The following is a 21,836-nucleotide window of genomic DNA, read 5'->3' as shown; positions in this document are numbered from 1 at the left end:
AATTATTAAAAATAATAAAATCAATTTAACTCATAATTATGATATCAATCAATATAATACTCTAATTGTTTTTAATAATTTTTAAAATTATCAAATTAAATTATTTTCAAATCAATGTATTAACTATAATAAATATTGATAATTTAACAAATAAAATTAATTTAATTCATAATCATGATATTATATAAACTCAATCAAGATAATATTCTAATTACATTTTTTAATTTTTATTTAAATTATCAAAATAAATTATTTTAAAATTAATGTATTAATTATAACAAATATTTTAATTTTAAAAAAATTCCAAACAAGACAATCATGTTTAAATGCTTATTATTTAATTATTTACTTCGAAATATTTATAAGTATAATGCATTTCTATACATTAATTAGAAAGTCCTTCCTTTTACAACAATTTCATTGATCTTTAAATACATTAAAATATTAATTTGTGATTATAAACACTCAATGTTTTTTAGTAGAATAAAGATATTTGTCTTAATATTTGTAACAATTTTAATCAGAAGGAAAGTGCTATAACTACTCTTATTCCCATAAAAAATTATAAAAAATATTTTAATATTTATTTAGACTTGTTCATCCACATTATCAAACTCAAGTATAGCTTTTTTGGTGCCCATTTTCTCTAAAACAAATTAAGTTTATCATACTAATACAAGCAAATTGTTATCCCAAATTTAGAAGATACAATCTCATTCTCTTCTCTACTTCTTTCTCTACTCCCTTTTCTGCTCATAATCTGAATCATCACTGGGCAATTCATGTTTTCTTAGTGGGCTGAAGTTTGAGGAAGCCAACCACTTATCAGTAGACTCCTCATGGTATTCACGTTTGCATGGCATCTTCTTTATTAATTCCCCTTCCAACATTTTCTCCTGGCATACAGAACACAAGTATTCTCTACCCTTAATTAAAACTTTGGTTTTCAAATTCCTTACTGAAGTTATTGAATCCTCTGCAGGAATTGTCCTTCTGTTTCTACTCTGTTCAGAATTGGAATTTGAGAACTGGGATAGATATCTGCCCACAAACAAACAAGTAACATAGATAGCAACATCATTAGTGAAACTCTATAATTGAAATCCTTCTGTGTAGGTCTTTTCTGTAAGCCTCAAAAGCTCTGTTTCTAAGAACACTTACAAACACATTTTGTTGAAGCAGCTCTGATGGGTTGTGAACTCCTGTTCCAATGCACAATTTCATGACTTGTTTGAGTTCATCTCTGTATACTCTAAAATAGTCACTAAATTCAATTGACAGAGCTTCCATGCATCCACATTCACCAAGGGAGTCACATTTGCTTCACACTTGAGGCACTTCAATTCCTCCATGTTATTCAAATGCAATCACTAAATTAGGTTAGGATGAAAGAGAAACTATGCAAATTTTCAATACCCACTTGTCTTGAAATCAACATGACTGCATATATATTTATATCTGATTTACATGGTTCAAATACTTGTGGGGACCTCGTAACCTTTAGGATAAGTCATGTACTTTTATTGGGGTTCATACGTTTTCATAAGAATATGTTTATATACAACTTAAATAAAAGTAGGGTATTGTTTCTCTCTATAAATCACATTTATTGTGCATCTCCTATAAATCAAATGCACGAGGCTCTAATCTCATCACTCAGCTTGTAGAGTAGCTCAGTCACTGGCAGATGTATCTGCAGTTATAATTGCATTTGTGTTGGCATCATTATACATATGTTTAATATGGCTTAGCATAAGTTTGTTCCTTGTTTTGTTTTATCATGGTCTCTGTTTCTATTCTTTGATTGTATCTTCAGCAAATACACACCTATTTTGTGATTTGTCTTCAATTAAGGACAGTGCTGATATGATGTGAATGTGCTTAAGTTGTGTAAGGAAGCAAAGGTGTGAGGAAATGCTTCCTACGCTAATCTTGAGAGGATGATTATGCAAATTTCAACTTAACTATCAAAGAGATCACAAGAAGCACATAGAATAGAAATAAGACAATAAACACATAACATAGTGGTTATCGTGGGGAAATCCCATACAGGTGAAAAAACCCACACTCTAAAACTTGCATAATATATTAACAAATCAACAAGAGATTACAATACACTTGCAATGCAAGTTCTTCCAAAGGCATCACCTCAACTCAAGCTCAGAGAGACTTCACTAGCATCCTTCTAGCACCTAGCCTTGCAAACCAAACTCCATCATACAAACTCCTCCCCAAGCCCTCATTATATAGGAATTTTACAACCTAGAAACCATTTGTGGTTTTACAATACCATGGGTAAAACCTCCATGACACGTGTTGCCCACCCTTGACATTTTTTTTTCCAAGATAAGAAAACTAGGTTAAAAATAGTTACTCACGTCCAAACTCTTATCCCCTATTTTTGACCCTCATAACTAACATGAAATGTGTCATATAATCTCTAAAAATGGCCCTCCTATATTATACTATGGACAAGGCATCTTTTGACAACTCATATACATTTTTCCAAGGCACTGACACATGAGAAACCTCCCAACTATATTTGGAACTATTTACTAAAAATTGCAAGGTTGAGACACATGTATCTCAACATTCTCCCACTTGTCGAATACCTTGCAAGAGTCAGGGGATCCATATTACCATGGACTCAACAGTCAGGGGCCAAGAGGCCCATAGACTCCGAACACCATTTGAACTTCTCTGTGCTCACGGGCTTAGTTAATGAATCAACAACATTCACCAAAGTTTCTACCTTCTCCAGCTTCACCCTGCCGTCCTTAACCATATCTCTCACAAAATGATAATGTACATTAATGTGTTTGGTCCTGGCATGAAAAGTCGGGTTCTTTGCTAGGCAGATTGCACTCTAACTGTCACTATAAATTGTCATTGCATCCTATTTAAACTCTATATTTGAACACAATCTCTTGAGTCAAATGGTTTCCTTGCAGGCATGAGTAGCTACCATATACTCTGCCTCTGTAGTGGACAAAGCGACCATAGCCTGTCGCTTGCTCATCCAACTGATTGCACCACCAAATAATGTAAACACATATGCACTATTGGATCTTCTTCTATCAACACCACCAGCCCAATCTGAATCCACATAGCCTCCAATATCCAAGGAATGCTCATTTCCTGTTCCATAAAAACATATAGAGTACTCTGAGGTACCCCGCAAGCATCTAAAAACTCTTTTTACTGCATCCCAATGTGCTCTTCTTGGATTAGACATGCAACGGGAAAGTACTCTGACTGCTTGGGCAATATCTGGTCTTGTACAAACCATAGCATACATCAAACTTCCAACAACACTTTGGTATGGTACTCGACTCATCTCTTCCATCTCCAATGGGGATGTAGGACACTGTCAACTAGAAAGCTTTGTTCCGATTATCACAAGAACACTCAATGGTCTAGAACCTTGCATATTAAATCTTCTCAGAATAGTACCAACATACTTACTTTGGCCTAGCCAAAGCTTTTTGTTTTGTCTATCCCTTACAATCTTCATTCCCAAAATGTGTCTTGTTGCACCAAGATCTTTCATATCAAATTTTGTTGAGAGTTGAGATTTTAATTCTGCAATCAAACCTTTTCCTTTCCCAATAAACAACATGTCATCAACACACAAGGCAACAACCGGGAAATGATCACCATCAGATTTGAAATATATACAGTGATCAAATTTAGGTTGCACAAACCCCAAACTCAATACATATGTATCAAACTTCTGGTACCACATCCTAGGACTCTGTTTTAAACCATACAAGGATTTCTTCAACTTACAAACCAAATTACTTTTACCTTTTACCACATAGTGCTCTGGTTGTGTCATATAAATTTCTTCCTCCAAATCTCCATGAAGGAAAGCAGTTTTCACATCCATTTGCAACCAACAGGCGTCCGTCCTTCAAGCAATGGTACAAGGTCCCATGTGTCATTCTTCTTAAGAGCTACCATCTCTTCATCCACGAAAATTTTTGAGGACTTTGAATCATTCATACCAAGAGCCTCTTCTACAGATTTCGGTTCATCAATATTAGCATTCAAAGCAAATATGCATCTCCAATCATCAGGAGAATATACATACCTTTCAGGTGGTTTTCTTTGTCTAGTAGACCTTCGAACAAGTTCAAGTTCAGGTTCCTCTTCTTCATCTGATGATTCAGAACTCGTAGAGATCTCATCAACTTCTTGTCTTTCTAAGGGCCTTGATTCAACTTTTTCAAGTGTAACAAGCAGTTGAATCACATGTTTCTTTTCTTCCTTTTGTTCTGGCTGTACTGTAATAGAAGAAGACTTAGTTTCTCTAAAAATAACACTTCTAGAATAAAATACCTTTTGTGCAACAGGATCCCAAAGCTTGTATCCTTTCGCACTATAACTGTATCCAATGACTATACATTTAACATCTTTGTTATCCAATTTTGTCCGCTTCTCCTTTGGCACATGAGCATATGCCTCACAACCAAAAACTCTCAGATGACTAAGTGAAGGCTTGTGGCCCGACCACGCTTCCATTGGCGTTTTATCAACAAGAGCTGATATAGGAGACCTGTTTATCAGGTAGTAGGCAGTGGCTACAACTTCAGCCTAGAACTTTTGTTCTAGACCAACACCACTTAGCATACTCCTAGCCTTCTCCATCAATGATGCAGGAGCATCCAGGAGGGCAAATGAACAAAGGAGGACACCAAGGACTAAGGAGAGTGATATGACATCACTAGAGGTCAATTGGAATGTTTTGAAGCCTATAATGGCCTATTGTAATGTTGAATTCAATAAATTATGTAAAAATCCTAAAGGTCCTGATAAAGGCCTAAGGACCAAAATGCAATGTAATAGGATGATGGAGTCTAGATAGGTTGGATAGGAGTTTATTGTGATTTAATGATCTTATTATGTCAAAATAAGTTGAATGGGATAGGTTTTAGTTGATTAAAAGTATTAGAAATAAAGTTGAAAATTCAAATTTTGAATTTCAACAACTAGTTCCAGTTTTGGTGGGAAATAAGTTTTAGAGTTGTTTTGACATTTTAATCACTTGGATTAGTTGGAGATTGGTTGGAGTTGGTTGGGGAAGGTCTTATAAAGTCTATAAAGTAATTTTTGTGTGGTTGGATGATGCTGGTACGGACTTGTACGGACTGTCTCAGAAAATTAATTAAAAAACTCTTTATTTGCTGTCAAATCCTTGTTTTTTCATGCTTTCTTTGCATTGAAAGGCTAAGGGATCATCATTGCTGTACATTTGGGGTTTATTGGTTATTCCTTTGATGTATTGAGTGCATTTTTGAAGTCTTGGAAGTATCATATTTTTATTTATTGCTGACTGTCCCAGAAAAGATAGTGATTTTTTTCACTAATTTGTGAATTTCCAAGCATGTAAGGATCCATCCTATGAATGTACAGGTCTGATTCTCATAGGATGGATGCCAAATAACATGTAAAATGGTTTACTAACCCATGATTGACAGGAAGGAGTGAAGAGTGCAGGTGTACACCATGAAAGTTGCATGAAAGTTGAAGAAAAGTGATCGGAAATGAGTGAAAATGAAGGCTAGAGTGTAGCAGCAGAGAATCTAATTGAACAAGGGGGGTATTTTATGCATTTAAGTGTCTAGAAACACCATTTTAAAGGTGTTTGAACTTTGGTTGAGCCTTGGAAGTGATTGGAAGTGATATTTCTAGAAAGCCCTAGGGAAAAGGGTGATTTAGTGAGGTTTTTGGTGTTTGGGTATCTAGGAGTGCAACCAAGACCTAAGACCTGAAAAATCATTGGTTTGGGAACCTAATTGAATACTGTACAAAGTTTTGCAACCTGATGTTAAGTTTTGCTGGTACTTCCTTTGTAAAGTGGGTGGTTTTTAAGGCTAAAAAGGGGCACATTTGAGAACAGAAAAGGGTCCGTCCAAAACAAACTATATTGATTTTCAGATATGTTGTGTAACATCCAAATGGGTGTCTAAATATGTAATTTTTTTTGTCAAGTGTTTTGGGATGATTTGGAGAAAAGTTGAAAATACCCGATTTGGAGGCTACAAGGAATAGAGCCTAGAAGAGCAAGTTTGGTTTATGAGTTTGAGTCTGAGTTTGGGGGTGTGTAGAACCTTGTCTTATGGTGTTTGGGATGTGTTAAGACCAATAGAGGTGTTGGAACAAACCATTTTGATGTTATCCTTGGTTGGGTGTGTTGAGTTGAGTTTGGTTTTGAATCACCTAGCATGTACAGGATCCTTTGATGTGTCTCCTTGAGTTGATTTAATCCTTAGGGAGAGTTCCGGAGTTGATCTCTCTGCATCAAGTGGTATCAGAGCATCAGTAAAAGATCTGGTGAAGGTTTGGTAAGGGTAGTTATGGCACCTAAGAATCAATTGGCAAGAGAACTAGAAGAATTGAAGGAAATCCTAGAAAGGGAAAGAAGGGAAAGAAGGGAACAAGATGCAGCAAGAGAACAGGCTAAAGCAAGAGAAGAAAGACAATGGAGAAGAGAAAGAGAGAATATGCAAGCAAGGATAGAAAACCTTGAGAGGGATAGAAGAAGAAGAATGGAGCAAGACAACATAGGGAACAATGATGAAGAAGAAGTGAATGAGGTAGCAGACCAAGAGCAGCCAACAAATGACATAGATGACCCTGAAGAAAGAAGGTTGGTTAGATTTTTGAAGGCAGTACAAGGTAGTAGAGGTAAGAGTCATATTGATTTGCCTATCTATTAGGGGAAGATGGATAGTGAAGAGGTGTTGGGATGGCTTGATGCCTTGGATAACTATTTTGAGTTTGAAGAAATGGAAGAGGAGAAGAAAGTGAAATTTGCAAAGACAAAGTTGAGAGGTACAACATTGACATGGTGGACTAGTTTTCAAAATGATAGGATGGCAAGAGGATTAACAAAAGTGTCTACATGGTCAAGGATGAGAAGTTTGATGAAGGAGCAGTTCCTACCTTCTGATTATACCATTCATGTGAAGAGGATGAGGCAAAATCTGAAGCAAAAAGAAATGGATGTAATGGCTTATACTGAGCAATTTCACAAGCTTATCATTAGAGGAGGATATGAGGAAGAAGAGGAGAAAATAGCCAGGTATATAAATGGCTTGAGATACAACTTACAAGATGAGATTGGTCTACAAGTACCTAGAACCTTGGGTGAATGCTATCAGTTGGCCATTAGGGCTGAGGAGAAGTTGAAGAGAAAACAAGAAAGATCAAGTAATGGTGGAAGAGGAGGCATTTCTAATAGAGGAAGAGGTAATAGAGATCAAGGGCAAGGCAACAATGAGAAAGGCAAAGAAAGTTTTTCAGAACCAAGAGGAGGATACAACCCTAGAGGTGGTAGATTTGGAGGAGGAAGAGGAAGTGGAATCTTTACAGGTAAGTGTTTTCATTGCAATGAGATTGGGCACCAATCATTCAGATGCCCTAAGTGGAATGAATCAGAACAAGGCAGAGATAGAAGAGTGTATATGGTACAAGAAGATGAGAAGAAAGAAGAATCAAAGAGAGTAGACCCAGTTCTTGAAGGTGACTTCTTGATGGTAAGGCAAGGTGAGAAACTTCAGCAAGAACCAAAGGTAACAATCTTTAGAACTACTTGTTTATGCAAAGGAAAGATATGTAAGGTAATCATTGATTCAGGATCACATAGTAATCTTGTGTCTCTTGATATGATAACCAAGTTAGGAATTTGACCATTTGACCATCCTAATCCCTACAAGGCCACTTGGGTCACCCAACAACAGCATGTAGAGGTTAGTTTGAAGGCTTATGTGAATTTTTCTATTGGTCCATATCAGGATAAGGTGTTATGTGATGTGGTCCCTATGACTTGTGCACATTTGATCTTAGGAAGACCTTGGCAGCATAGTAGAAGGACACTCCATGATGGTTTTGATAACACATATATGGTTCATAAAGATGGTCAGAAGTATAAATTGAATCCTTTACCTTTGGGGGTCTTGAAAGAGCATCCTATAATATGTTTTGGTGAGCATTTACCAATGATACAACAGGGTACAAAACACGAAGATACTGGTTGGAAGGAAGACGTTAATTTGCAGCAGACTATGAGAAAAAACAGTCCTCTTCATGATGATTTATGGGATTTGTCTTTTGTACAAATTGGTTTAGTAAAATGTCCTATTGTTGAGCAGGGATATATGGGTGTGAAAGAGAAGTTGCAGGTACAACAAGTGGATCAGAGAAGAGCAGATGTACAGACTAGTTATGAGCAGCCATGTCCTAGACAAGGACACACCAAAGCATGTTTTGGTTTCTAATCCATTTTGTGATGTGAGTACAGGTTGGAAAGGAAGGAAGCAGGTCACATTTTGGGACTATCTGATCCCTACTCAAAGGAGGATAGCAAAAAGAAATCAGACTGATCATTGGAGCAATTCTTGGGACAAGAATTTTCTTATTGGTGGGGAGTATGATGCAGGAGCATCCAGGAGGGCAAATGAACAAAGGAGGACACCAAGGACTAAGGAGAGTGATATGACATCACTAGAGGTCAATTGGAATGTTTTGAAGCCTATAATGGCCTATTGTAATGTTGAATTCAATAAATTATGTAAAAATCCTAAAGGTCCTGATAAAGGCCTAAGGACCAAAATGCAATGTAATAGGATGATGGAGTCTAGATAGGTTGGATAGGAGTTTATTGTGATTTAATGATCTTATTATGTCAAAATAAGTTGAATGGGATAGGTTTTAGTTGATTAAAATTATTAGAAATAAAGTTGAAAATTCAAATTTTGAATTTCAACAACTAGTTCCAGTTTTGGTGGGAAATAAGTTTTAGAGTTGTTTTGACATTTTAATCACTTGGATTAATTGGAGATTGGTTGGAGTTGGTTGGGTAAGGTCTTATAAAGTCTCTAAATTAATTTTTGTGTGGTTGGATGATGCTGGTACGGACTTGTATGGACTGTCTCAGAAAATTAATTAAAAAACTCTTTATTTGCTGTCAAATCCTTGTTTTTTCATGCTTTCTTTGCATTGAAAGGCTAAGGGATCATCATTGCTGTACATTTGGGGTTTATTGGTTATTCCTTTGATGTATTGAGTGCATTTTTGAAGTCTTGGAAGTATCATATTTTTATTTATTGCTGACTGTCCCAGAAAAGATAGTGATTTTTTTCACTAATTTGTGAATTTCCAAGCATGTAAGGATCCATCCTATGAATGTACAGGTCTGATTCTCATAGGATGGATGCCAAATAACATGTAAAATGGTTTACTAACCCATGATTGACAGGAAGGAGTGAAGAGTGCAGGTGTACACCATGAAAGTTGCATGAAAGTTGAAGAAAAGTGATCGGAAATGAGTGAAAATGAAGGCTAGAGTGTAGCAGCAGAGACTCTAATTGAACAAGGGGGGTATTTTATGCATTGAAGTGTCTAGAAAAAATAAATTCACATTGTACACTATAGTAAAATCTAATTTATGATGAGTCAAACACAACCAGTTAGACCTAAATCAAATAAGCAAAAGGGAAAATGAAAGAAAATATTCAATTATGGTTAGCTCTATGTAAATTTAATGTTTTTATGATGTGTGTTATGTTGTATTTTGTACTTTTGACAATAAAAAATTAGGTTTAGAGTTTTATTTGCTCTTATCAAATTGTGATGAATTTAAAACTAGGTCAAGTTGTTGATAAATGATTTGGAATTTGTCATGTTGCATGCCTTCACTCATGCATAGTTTATAAATTTTTAGAAAGATGTAGTTTGAACATAGACATTGTAAAAAGAATAAAGTATCATTCATTTTTCTTATTTTGATACAACAAACATTTTTTCTTTAGAGACTATGAATTTTGTATACATTTCTATGCTATTTAAACAATATTTTGAGCAATGTTATATAACCACTTTAATCTTAAAATAATACATAGTTTTAAAAGTTGTGTAGCTGAGAATGTAATTTATTTTTCACTTTTTCATAGTTAGTAATTATTTTATATCTATTATAAGTAGGTTTAGTTTTCAAAATATTCATTTGATATTAGAATCGATGTTTGATTTTTTGTTAAAGATTTAGTGGTTGAGATCTCCAAAAAAATTCACCACATGTCAAGTTCTAACTATCTACCCATTCCAGAATTTAATGGAAGTGATTATAATTGTTGGTGCATCAAGATGATGACATTTTTAGCATTGTAAATTGTCATAAGTTCAATTTACACCTCATATTTGTGCTCCCACTTTAGTGTGTCCTATCCCCATCCCATTTCTAGGTCCGATTTGGCCCCATTTTCTAGATTTGAGGCCATGAACAACCATTGGTGGGTCCCATGCTGAGGTAGCCTTTCCACTGACACCTTATCTTAGTCCTATTTGCAGAGGGACCAAAACATGGGGTACAAAACACCAAGGACCCTCTCAATGGGGCCGAAATTTGAATTGGGGTAGGCGTTGTATCTCTCCCCTAGGAATCGATCCCCATGGCTACACATGACCGTTAGAGGTTGACCTAATCGGTAAATTACCTAGGTAACCCTATATAAAGACATTTTATCAACCTATTTTCATCAAAGAAGCTAAGCAATCTAAGACTCCATCCATATCATTTGTGTACCTATTAAGCATTCATAATCAAACATTTTCAAAGGTCTTCAAGGTTTCATATTCATCATACAATCATTGTGGAGCAATGTTACATCAATTTTGTGCAAGCATGTGTGTGTGTGATTAAGGTTTTTCATGTTCATGTGTTTTTCATACCATTACATTCAATATTTATGATTACTTTCAAACAACATTGCATCATTATCAAAAATTGTAAATCAAAGGTTAATTCCTAAACTAAGATATGACTTAGGCAAACCCCTATTCCCTACATCTTTCCCTTTCTTCCTATGCGCAGGATAAATGTACATAGTTGCACTCAGGAGGATTGACAATGTTTACAGAGACAAACGAGTTCAACTTTTGATGACAGAAAATCCAGAGTACCATGGCGAATTGATATTACCTAGTCTCAAAAAAATTAGCCAAGTTTCTATGAGTAGATTCAACACCTCTTATTCTGCCCAGATCTAGGTTGGTGGCTCCGTGGGACATCCACAACTTACTGTTTCCATCAGATCACTTCAATAATCACCTATTTTTCCCTAATTCTGTAATCATCACAAATCAACTTAGAAAGAAGGAAATTCACACCAACCCACAATTGGATAAATCTAATCAGCATTCTTGGCCCTCTTTCTAATCAAGTCGAGGCTAAATCTATTGAATTTACCCCCTTCTTGCAATGTTTTGGTCAATTTTGGATTGCTAGTGGTTTTATCATTTAAAACCCTAATTTCCAAATTTACACCATTACATTTTGGTGAGCTTGACTTCTTACACCATTATTTCTTATTTTTGTTCTCAAATCTTATTTGTGGATATTTTAATTTTCAATTTTGCACTCATACTTTATATTTTGAATAAAAAATTCATAAATTTAGAGGTTAAATTCATAAAAACCCTAATTTATTTTTGTTAATTTGATTTGTGGGTTGCATGATTAGTAGCTTTTTCTTTAAGATCTAACCTTAGGCATTCATTTAATAACACTTAATATATCTGATTTGTTTTCCATTTCACATATGATTACATTATTTTTTGCTTATATTTATCAAAACCATGGGTTGGATAATGGTTTCTTTCACTTTACATTGCTTCTTTTCATTCATATCACTTTGGCATATTACAGTTTTTAAATTTCAAAAATATCTCCTATTAATTAATTAAATTTCAAAGCTTTTATCCATGATGCACGTTGTTTTATGGCGATAATTTTAGGAAAATGCATTAACTATGTAGATCACTTAAAAAGATTTTGTAGATAATGATAATCCTAGAGATTCTAGTGAAAAACCTAACACTTGTATTTCTCCTAGGGTACCTCATGTCAATGAAGAAAGAGTCAATACCGCTATCAATGATCTCTTTAATGGAAAGAAAGCATTGAAGAACACCATGACACCATCTTCTTCGCATGCACATACACCAGCGCAAAGAGGGCAACTTCCAAATATCAAGGTGTTTCAATCTCTCTAGATCCCCCTTATTATCCTAGAGCTTATCTTACTCATCAAAATATTTGTAGTGAAGATGATGTTATACATTTTATTCATGATCTAGCTACCCACATAACATTAAGTAAAAATGAGGCCTTATATGATAAGGATCTTCCTTCTCAACCTATCAAAGAGGATATGCATGATGATAGAAATGAGAATCTCCCTACCAAAGATATTCCTTCTTCATCTAATTTTCCCTTTGTTCCATCTAGATGTACTTACACTAATTTTTTCAAAGAAATTCATTATAATACTCCTTCTCAATTACAACATTCTTATAAGAGTGGCTAGAACATAATATCAAAACAAGCTTTTAGAGGACAAGGACTTGGAAAATATGAACAAGGAATAAAAGTCTTTTTAAAATCTTCTTACACAAGTTGGTACCGAAGGTCTAGGACATCATCATCATTCACCTATGGATGATCTCCCTAGCGTACTCTAATGTCCCCATTTTTGGGAGGAAGAAATAATTAATTAATTAATTTTTAAGTTGTCCTAATGAGTTATTAAGAAAAAAAAGACAACTTTAAATTAATTATTTATTAAGTGACTTAAGTGATAATATATTTAATATTTCAAAATAAAGTCACTTTTGGGAGTTATAAGGATGCATAAAATAAAAAGTGTTTTTTAATTCTTCCCTTTGGAAGTTTCCCAAGAGAGTTATAAAAAGGAGTTGGGTTCTCATTTTGAGGGGGAGAGAAGATCTTAGGTTTTCCCATGAAGCTAAACCTTGTCTATGGGATGAAAACCTAAAAGGATTTTGGAGCTGAGGATGGAAACCCTTTTGCTTCACAGTACGGTTCTACACAAGAATAGTCAAAGTGCTGTAAGTTGAAAGCGAGGACATAAACCCTCATTTATGATACAAATTTTATTTCATGTTTAGTTTTTCCAGGTTTGTCAGTTTAGATTCTTGGAAGTTTTTTAGTGAAGCTACGTTCTTGTGTGCTTCATTGAAAAATATTCAAATATTTGCATGTATGCTTTGAGTTTTGAACTCACATTGAGCCCTTTTTACAAATATAAGATTTCATGAGAAGGTGTGGTTTTTAAAATTAGTTTTGTGCCAAAGACAAATCGATCAGATTTCCAGGCATTTAAGAAACTAATTTATGACCCCGTTTTGGCTCACGTGGTGAAAGGGTTTTGACTATTATTTGGCATTGCTTTGCTAATGGGTTTATCTTATCATGTGTCATCGAAATTTTAAATTCACTTTTTCCTTTGATGAAATGTGAATTGATAAAGATTTGCTAAGCGAGTCACAACAGAAGATACAGTGAATAGTCAGGTATATTGCCATCTTCTCAGGTAGTTGCGGTAAGCATAGTTTTAGATCACTAAGATATTATTGGGTGTTTTGAATTCATAAGGGCCTCAAAGAAAGTCTGATGCAGCTGACAATAAAGTCAAAGGGGGTCAACAAAGGTTTTAAAAAAAAAACAAAGAGAAAAGAATCGATTCAAGATTTGGGATCTACAAATTGATGTATTTTCAAACATATAAAGACGACTGCCATCGTATGGCTGGAAAACAATATACTGGGGAACCAAACCTGACAATATTTATGACATCTTATACTTGTTGTCTACTGAAAACATGGAGTTCAAAGGCTACAAAATATTATATGTGAATCGCAGCCTCTAAGGATATTTGTTTAAAGATTCTCATAAAATATTTTATTTGGGAACAATTTTTGACATGCTAAAGCCTTGTTTGTTGTAAAGAAATACATGTTATAACTCTGGTGGAACCCAAAGGCTGCCTCAGGAAAACACAGGTTTATTATCGGTTTTTAATAAAGACTATTTTACCAACAAATTACAATGCCTTCAAATTAATAGGCAGTCAAAGAAAAAACTAAAATAATAAGACTATATTGCTGGGAAGGAACAAACTCATTCCAATGCTTTGCAGGTCTAACTTCAACACATTCAATTTGGATCTAGGTTATCATCTAGTGAAGTATGCAGCAGTTCTAAGGGTTAGTAAATTTAAATTATTATCAGCTTTAAAGCATTTTGTTGATGAAATTTCAATTTATAATTGATTACTACAGTAGCTTGTTGGTTAATTTCTGTCAAAATGTTTGAATGCTAAATGTTTGATATGATGCCTTCAATATTGGTGAATGTTGAAGTGATTCCCTTGCAATGCAAATGTGTTCCAAACACTGTAGACAAATCTGTAATGAACATTTGCTATCAGAAAATTCATCAAATAGAATTGCATACCAATTATTAGATGAAATGCCATGCACCCAAACATGTCAAATTGCAACATCTTGGTGTTTTAAAAAATTTGGTTAGTATAGGGTGGATATTACATGTACAAAAGATTAAAGAGTACTTTTCAAGACATGAACTATATTGTCCATTTCAATGTGTTTCTTCCTCAAATACTCCTTTTTGTTCACATTATCCAACTAATGATCATGATAGCAATGATTGTCCATATTTTAAAAACAGAATTAAGGGACTCATTAATAATAGTATAGTTAAAATAATAGAAAACAATCCATCTCCTTCTACTATTGCACTACTTCTCAAGAGACAAGACCTACTCCTATTGATGATCAACAAAAATTAGCTACTAGAATCTTTTGGAGGTTGAAGTATGATAAGAATATTGTCTTTCCTTTTATTAAATTTATTTACAATTATAAGCATAGGGAAGGATATGAACATTGTCTTTTTGATCGTAGTTCTTCTCATTCTCTTGGAAATTATAAAACCTTTAAAGTATTTGTTCAAGACCAATATGATAGAGCTCACATAACTCTTACAATTGATCTTTCACTTTTTCTTGGTGGAGAGGTAGCACCTTAGCACTCCATTCGCCCTCGATGTTGCTCCTCACCCTATGCCACTAGTATTTAACTTCATTGGGGGCTCTTTCTCACGAGTGGTGATGCTATTTCTATAACAAACATCTCAGGGCAGCAACATGATCCTTCCTTGTTTTGTTTATTGAGGGGCAAGGACAATGCATATCTAGTTCTCTCTTTCTCTTTGAAGATTACCACTTCTTTAGAGTAACATTTTGCATAATCTTGATGTGTTTTCTTGCATTGGATATTCCTTCATACAAGTACATGTGCATTCCTTTTTTAGGACCTTTCTTTGCTTGGAATAGTGAATTTTACTATCTACAATTCTCTCTATAGAGGTTGTGTAATCCTTCTCATTTTCCCTATGCTTGGGGAAAATTGATCTTTTTCTTAGTATTCTTTCGAAGGATCCACTTTTCCTTTTCTAAGTGGTGTTTGCTTACAATGTGATGTCATTCATTGTGTGAAGGCATTGTTTTCTTAAGGATTCTCTCTTATGCAAGAGGTGTGTATCCTTGACTACAACCTCTTTACACTTGGCAATGTATATCTATTATAAATGAACCCTTCAATTTGGGTCAAAAGAGTGTAATCCTTCATCAAGAATCCCTTTCACTTACCAATAGGGGGAAGGTATGCATTCTTTCTTTCTTTCCTCTCTTTTGGTTGATGATGATATTTTTGTGCAAGAAATCCTCTTGAAGGTAGATGTCTTTTGAGCAAAGATCTCTTACCCTTCAAGGATTCCCTTTATACTTGTTGCAAGATATCTCTTTTTCAACTATCTTGTCCTTTCTTGTAAGACTATGGCCTCTTTAGCTTGGATTTATGAAAATTGTTTCCTAAAAGGATATCTCTTTGGTGTTAAAGGTATGTATACTTGTTTCTAGCTTCCGTAAGACATCAACATAGGACTATGTTGATATCTTAAGGGAGGCATACATATCACCCTCTTTATCCTATATTATACTATATATTTTTTGCATGTCTTAAACGGGGAGTTCATTCTAGAAACAAGACAAAACAGAGTCTTATACAAGATGCTTCATTCCTGATACCAAATGCAACATTCATATATGTCTTATGCGGGGTTACAAATTCTCAAAACTAGACAAAAGAAAGTCTTACACGAGATGTTCTTGAAACCAGGCATATATTTGTCTTACATTGGGTGTTCAAAATAGAAACCAAAGAAAAAAAACTAATATATGAGATGCTTCATGCCTAAAACTAGACACATTTGCACTTTCATTTCATGTCATATATAGCTTATTGCATACTCGAAACCAGAGGAAAAAATCGTATATGAGGTGCTCAACTCCTAAAACCAAATAGTTGCATACATAGAAAGATGAGTGGAACTAGCAAAACACAACTAGACTATTCCAACTCTGCTCCCCGACATGGATCACCTAGAAAATCATAATTAGCCCATGGTATCTATCTACTCTCTTTCTCTTCCTCTCATATTTCACCTAGCAAAACATAGTTAGCTCGTGTCATTGATGTTTCCTCCTTTCTTCTCTCCATGAGCTCACAACTTTCCTATTTGTGGTTCATGGGTTGATGCATCCTCTTGCTCTTTTTATGTGATCGATTGTGTTCTTGTGATGGAATTTCAAGAATGATATTAGTGGTTGAGACATTTTCATTATTAAAGTCTCTTTGGCTAGTTGACTTGAGGTCTTATTTTGTTTTTTAGCTTTTGTGTTGTGTGTCTTTTGTCTTTTGCCTTTGTTTGAATTTGTTTTCCTTTTTTACTTTTTCTTGTTTTATGTGTCCTTGCATAAGATTGTGTGACTTAAGATCCTAAGATTGGGGGTCGGGTTCCTCAAAATTAGTGATGTATTATACTCTATGTGTTTTCACTCCTAATTATTCCTCTCTCATCTTTCATCTGCTTTACCATGAGTGTTTGTATTGGATCATGCTCCCATTAAAGTGGGGGTTAAATGTAGCATCATAAATTATCATTGGTCCAATTTATACCTCATGTTTGTGCTCCCAGTTTAGCACGTGCTATCTCCATCCCATCTCTAGGTCCGATTTGACCCAATCCTCTAGCTTTGAAGCCATGAACGCCCATTGGTGGGTCCAAAGGTGAGGTACCCTTCCACCTAGCAACTTATCTTGGTCCTATTTGTAGAGGGACCAGGGCGTGGAGCTCCTTGATCTAGACCATGGCATCTCCCTCTCAATGGGGCCTAAATTTCAATTGGGGTAGGTGTTGTATCTCCCCACTAGGAATTGATCCTCGTGGCTACACATGATCGTTGGAAGTTAGCCTAACCGATAAATTACCTAGGGAACCCTATATAGAGACATTTTATCAACCTATTTTCATCAATAAATCTAATAGATCTAAGACTCCATCCATATTATTCGTTCATCCGTGAAGCATTCATAATCAATAATTTTTGTAGATCTTCAAGGTTGTATATTCGTCATTCAAGCATTGTGGAGCAAAGTTACATTAATCCTATAAAAGAATGTGTGTGTGATTAGGGTTTTTCATGTTCATGTGTTTGTAATACCATTACATTCAACGTTTGTGATTACATTCAAAGAGCATTGCATCATCATCAACAATTGCAGATAGGAGGTATACCTATATGGCATTTTTTTAGTATTTGAATTAATTCATCCAAGGTTAATTCCTGAATCGGGTTTTGACTTAGGTAAACCCCTAATCCCAACATCTTTCCCTTTCTTTCTGTGTGCATGAAATAGGTACAGATTTGCACTCAGGAGGATCGACACGATTCACAAAGATGAACAAGTTCAGCTTTCAATGAGGAAAAATTCAGAGGATCCTGGCAATTGATACTTCCCAGTCCTAAAAAATTAGGCTGAATTTTTGGGAATAGATCCAACACCTCTTATTCTACCTAGATCTAGGTTGGCGGCTCCATGGGACATTAGTAGCTTACTGTTTCCATCAAATCACTTCAAAAATCACCTATTTTGTCCTAATTTTATAACCATCACAATTCAACTTAGAAAGAAGGAAAATCACATCAACCCAGAATTGGGTAAATCTGATCAGCATTCTCAGCCATCTTTCTAATCAAGTTGAGGCTAGATCTATTGGATTTACTTCCTTATTTCAATGTTTTGGTCAATCTGAGATTGATTGTGGTTTTATCATTTGAAACCCTTGTTTCCAAATTTACACTTGTTACAACATTTTTGATAGAAAAAATTAGCACGAGATATTGTAAAAATAGGTTATGTAGAGATAACTAATTGAAATAATCTTAAATCCAATGATAGAGAGGTTAAGGATGCTAAGAAAAGAATGCTCAAGAGGATCCCTAGAAGATCTACAAGAATATTACCAATGTAGTGATCTATTCAAGGATGTCAAGCTATATAAATTAAAAAAGAGAATGCATGTAAAGAAAATAAAATTTATTGGTTTCAAGCTATATAAATTAAAAAAGAGAATGCATGTAAAGAAAATAAAATTTATTGGTTTTTTATTATTTTTCATGTGATGAATGTTTTGACTTTGGATATTGTGAACTCTATACATATTTCTATCCTATTCAAACAATGTTCTGAGTGCTTTGTAACCACTTTGATTTTAAAATAATACAAAGTTTTTATTATGTGTTGGACACTAAATTTTTATGTAGCTGAGAATTAAAGATTTATTTCTCACTCGCCTACTATCAATGTTATTTCTCTTCTTGCTACAAGGTCTAACTTTCAAAACCTTCACAAGCCTATGATTTAGTCTTGGGGTGCTTTGTCATTACATGATCTTGTCCTTTACTAATATTCTCTTTGACATGTGTTCACTTGTACTTGTACTTGCTTCTTAAACATAGTAGTGATGAAGTACTTTGGGAGCCAAAGATGATAAAAGAGAAAGGTGTTGGACCTTTTTAATGGTAGTCTTGAGACCTATATATTGAAGTGATAATATTGAAGACATCTAAATAGAAAATGTAATTGTTTAGTGTAGCATTTATGAATTTTTGTGTGGATGCATAAGTGTAGATAATTTTTTTATAATATATATTTTCTATATGTTTTAACGATATTTTTATCCACTGTACTAAGGGTTGTCCTTAAATAAAAGACCTTGGTTATTCAATTCCAAATATGTGGCATACAAGCTAGTAAATGATAGTCTAATTATTCGAAAGTTGCTTGAATTAAGGGGACAAGGTCATGGGTACAGTTATGTCCAAAGGGCATCTTTGCATATGTAAGATGCATTATGAACATTGAATAAAAAATTGACTGAACTATTAAAGATTGAGATACAATATTAGATAGCAAAAGATTGATTTTATTGTTTTATATAAAAAATAGCAAATTTCTATTAAATCTCATTTTTTTATTTCATCTTACTCATTTTATATATATACCCCAAATTATAGATCACATAATTTTAAAAATATATTATTTAATCAATAAATTTTGAAACAACCTAATTTTCTTTAAAATCTCAAAACTCATAAACTGGTTATAAAAGAAAACATTTAATCTAAATATATGTCTCAATTTAAAATTTTAAGTGAGCACATACCGTAAACATTATCTACAGATCGATTATGTAACTGTAAATAAGGACATGTAATATGTGAAGGAAGGATATGCGTGTCTACCTTTGCTATGAAGTTCTTTACTCGTTTGATAGAGTAAAAGATATTGTGAATAATATTGAGGCCAATCCATCTTTTAGCTTCTAACCTCTCTATTGCATTTGCTATTTTCCTACGCCTGGCTTTCCCAGTCGGGGAAAAACTGGAAATGCCTTCTTTTTGAAATGAACCTCTGAATGCTAACTGTGCCGCTGTCTTTAGAAGAATGATCTCTGTCTGAAAACACAGCTATTCAGATTAATGTGAGATCTAATAATGTGAGGCAAACGTGCTAAATTAATCTTTAGGAAGGATGAATACCTGAAGCATTACACTAGACTTTCCCATTCCCCATTCTCCCAAGATTCCCACATTAATTGGAGATTGCACTAAAGGATTCGAAAATAATGCAGCCAAACCAATGGCAAAGGGCATTCGTCCTGCCCAATGTTATAACGGAAAATGTTAAGAAATATTACCTATGAATTCGTGTTTGTCTTCTGATAATTACTGAAATCGAGATAAATACACCTACCAAGAGTATCCTGCCCAGCCGGTATGTCCGCCTCTACTTCAACACCAACAGATAAGGCAATACGCCGAAGAACTGTGAAAAAAAATAAAATAATAAAAAAAATTATTCACAGTTACGCGCTCCTTTGTTTAATATTTGGGAAAAGAAGCAAAAGGAAAAGGTGTATGCAAATATACCATCTTGGACATTTCTTTTTTCTTCTTCTGTAAATAAATAGTCCATCAATTTCTTCTCGCGAATGAGAGCAATACTTGCGCCCCTGGTGAGACACTCCAGTGTCATATCAATATCGCCTAATGTTGCCGCTACCATAAGCATATTCTCCGCCAATGTTAGGCCGTGGTAGTACGTTGATCTTTTTTTTATTTCATCCATTTCCTGCTTAAGATATTCGTCAAGCGAAGAATTGGAGCGTAAACCTATTCCATCTGCAGAAACAAACAAAAGCAGTTTTCTATGTTCGCTCGATTCACACTTGTCCAGAAGTAATTTAGCTATTTTCACGGCATCTTCGCCATCTGCTTCAGCCGCAAAACGCAGAGCTCTTTTGCCGTCATAGTCGCGTTCTTTTAACGGATGGGCTCCACTTTCGAGAAGCATTTCAACAACTTTACAATGGCCTCCACTTGCTGCTTTGTGCAGTGCTGTTTGACCCAGCACGTCTGCTGCCACAACATAGTCCTTCTTACGCTTTTGCTCTGGAATCACTGAAAGAAGCTTTTCCACCATTTTTAAGTTGCCTATACCAGCAGCCACGTGCAAAGGGGTTGTTTTGCTGAAATCTTCGAAAAGAACTTGATTTGTAGCTTGCTCTCCTAAAATAGTGTCCAAAACATCGGGATCGTCATGAGGCCCAGAAACTGCATAATATATAGCACTCTGTCCATCACGATCCTCGGTGTCTATATTTGTGTTATTCTCCAAGATCAATCTACAAAGCTCTTTCCGTCCAAGCAAAGCTGCAACATGAAGCACGTTTCTTCCGTACTTATCACGCGCTGATGCGTTCTCCCAGCTGGTTCTTCCTTGCCTTTCATCAAACAATAATCTTTCAATAATCCTGCATGCCACATCTTCCTCTGCACCCTCGGCAGCGTAGTGTAGGGCAGTCTTTCCTTCATAGTCTGGCTCAAAAGGATCGGCTCCTTCATTCAGCAGCTTTTCAACGAGATCCTCATTGCACATTCGCGAAGCCTCGCGTAGATTGTGTTTCGCTTCCTTCATGGTTGGCAATCTCCTTGGATTCTTTCTCAAGGCCATATTCATATAACAATCAGAGCAATCTTGAAGTAGACAATCGAGATTAGCGAATAGCTTCCTACACACCAGAGAGAAGTAACAACAAAAGATACTATTCTAGCAATCAATCAAGAAACAAATCGATATTGTAGCTTTACAACAGCCCAAAAATCATATCATATGCTTTTTTGGTCTGGTTAGCAGATTATAATCTGCTGTTTGTAATTGGCTTCTGAGACTGGATCTTTTAAATTAGCAAAAAATCATTTTGCTAATTTAAAATCTAGATGGTAGGTAAGCCAACGAGGTGATCTTTTGATTCTTTTAATTAATAAAAGGTTTATGTCATGATTTTAATTTATAATTAGATATGATTATTTTAATTTGGAATTATTTAAGTTCATAAATGAATATAGTTATGGTTATTTTAATTTATAATTTTAAAAAATAAAAATTGATTGAAATTTTTTTGATTGTTTTAATTAATTGAATTTTTTTTCATCACTTAAGAATTATTTAAGTTCACAAGTAGACATGATTATTTTAATATG

At 34.7% G+C, this 21,836-nt stretch overlaps 1 protein-coding gene across 1 annotated transcript; it reads right to left on the bottom strand.

Moving 5' to 3' along the window:
- Positions 1–606: 606 nt before the first annotated feature.
- LOC131033435 (uncharacterized) lies at positions 607–21,306 on the bottom strand. Its single transcript, XM_057964663.2, has 6 exons — positions 20,223–21,306; positions 20,047–20,118; positions 19,833–19,951; positions 19,536–19,748; positions 1,162–1,202; positions 607–1,041 (listed from the first exon to the last, which is right to left on the bottom strand). The coding sequence occupies exons 1-6, from the start codon at positions 21,304–21,306 to the stop codon at positions 738–740; spliced, it is 1,833 nt and encodes a 610-aa protein (XP_057820646.2). The 3' UTR covers positions 607–737.
- Positions 21,307–21,836: the final 530 nt, after the last annotated feature.

This window comes from Cryptomeria japonica, chromosome 4, assembly GCF_030272615.1.
Source record: "Cryptomeria japonica chromosome 4, Sugi_1.0, whole genome shotgun sequence".
Taxonomy (NCBI): Eukaryota; Viridiplantae; Streptophyta; class Pinopsida; order Cupressales; family Cupressaceae; genus Cryptomeria; species Cryptomeria japonica.
This window is presented reverse-complemented; position numbering and strand designations above follow the sequence as displayed.

Excerpts from the sequence above, each read along its gene's own strand:
- LOC131033435 (XM_057964663.2), bottom strand. The coding sequence starts at position 21,306 with ATGGCCTTGAGAAAGAATCCAAGGAGATTGCCAACCATGAAGGAAGCG. Across the intron at positions 20,119-20,222 it reads AAAAAGAAATGTCCAAGATG|TTCTTCGGCGTATTGCCTTA; the intron begins GTATATTTGCAT and ends TTTTTTTCACAG. Across the intron at positions 1,203-19,535 it reads TAAAGAACTTCATAGCAAAG|GAGTTCACAACCCATCAGAG; the intron begins GTAGACACGCAT and ends GCATTGGAACAG.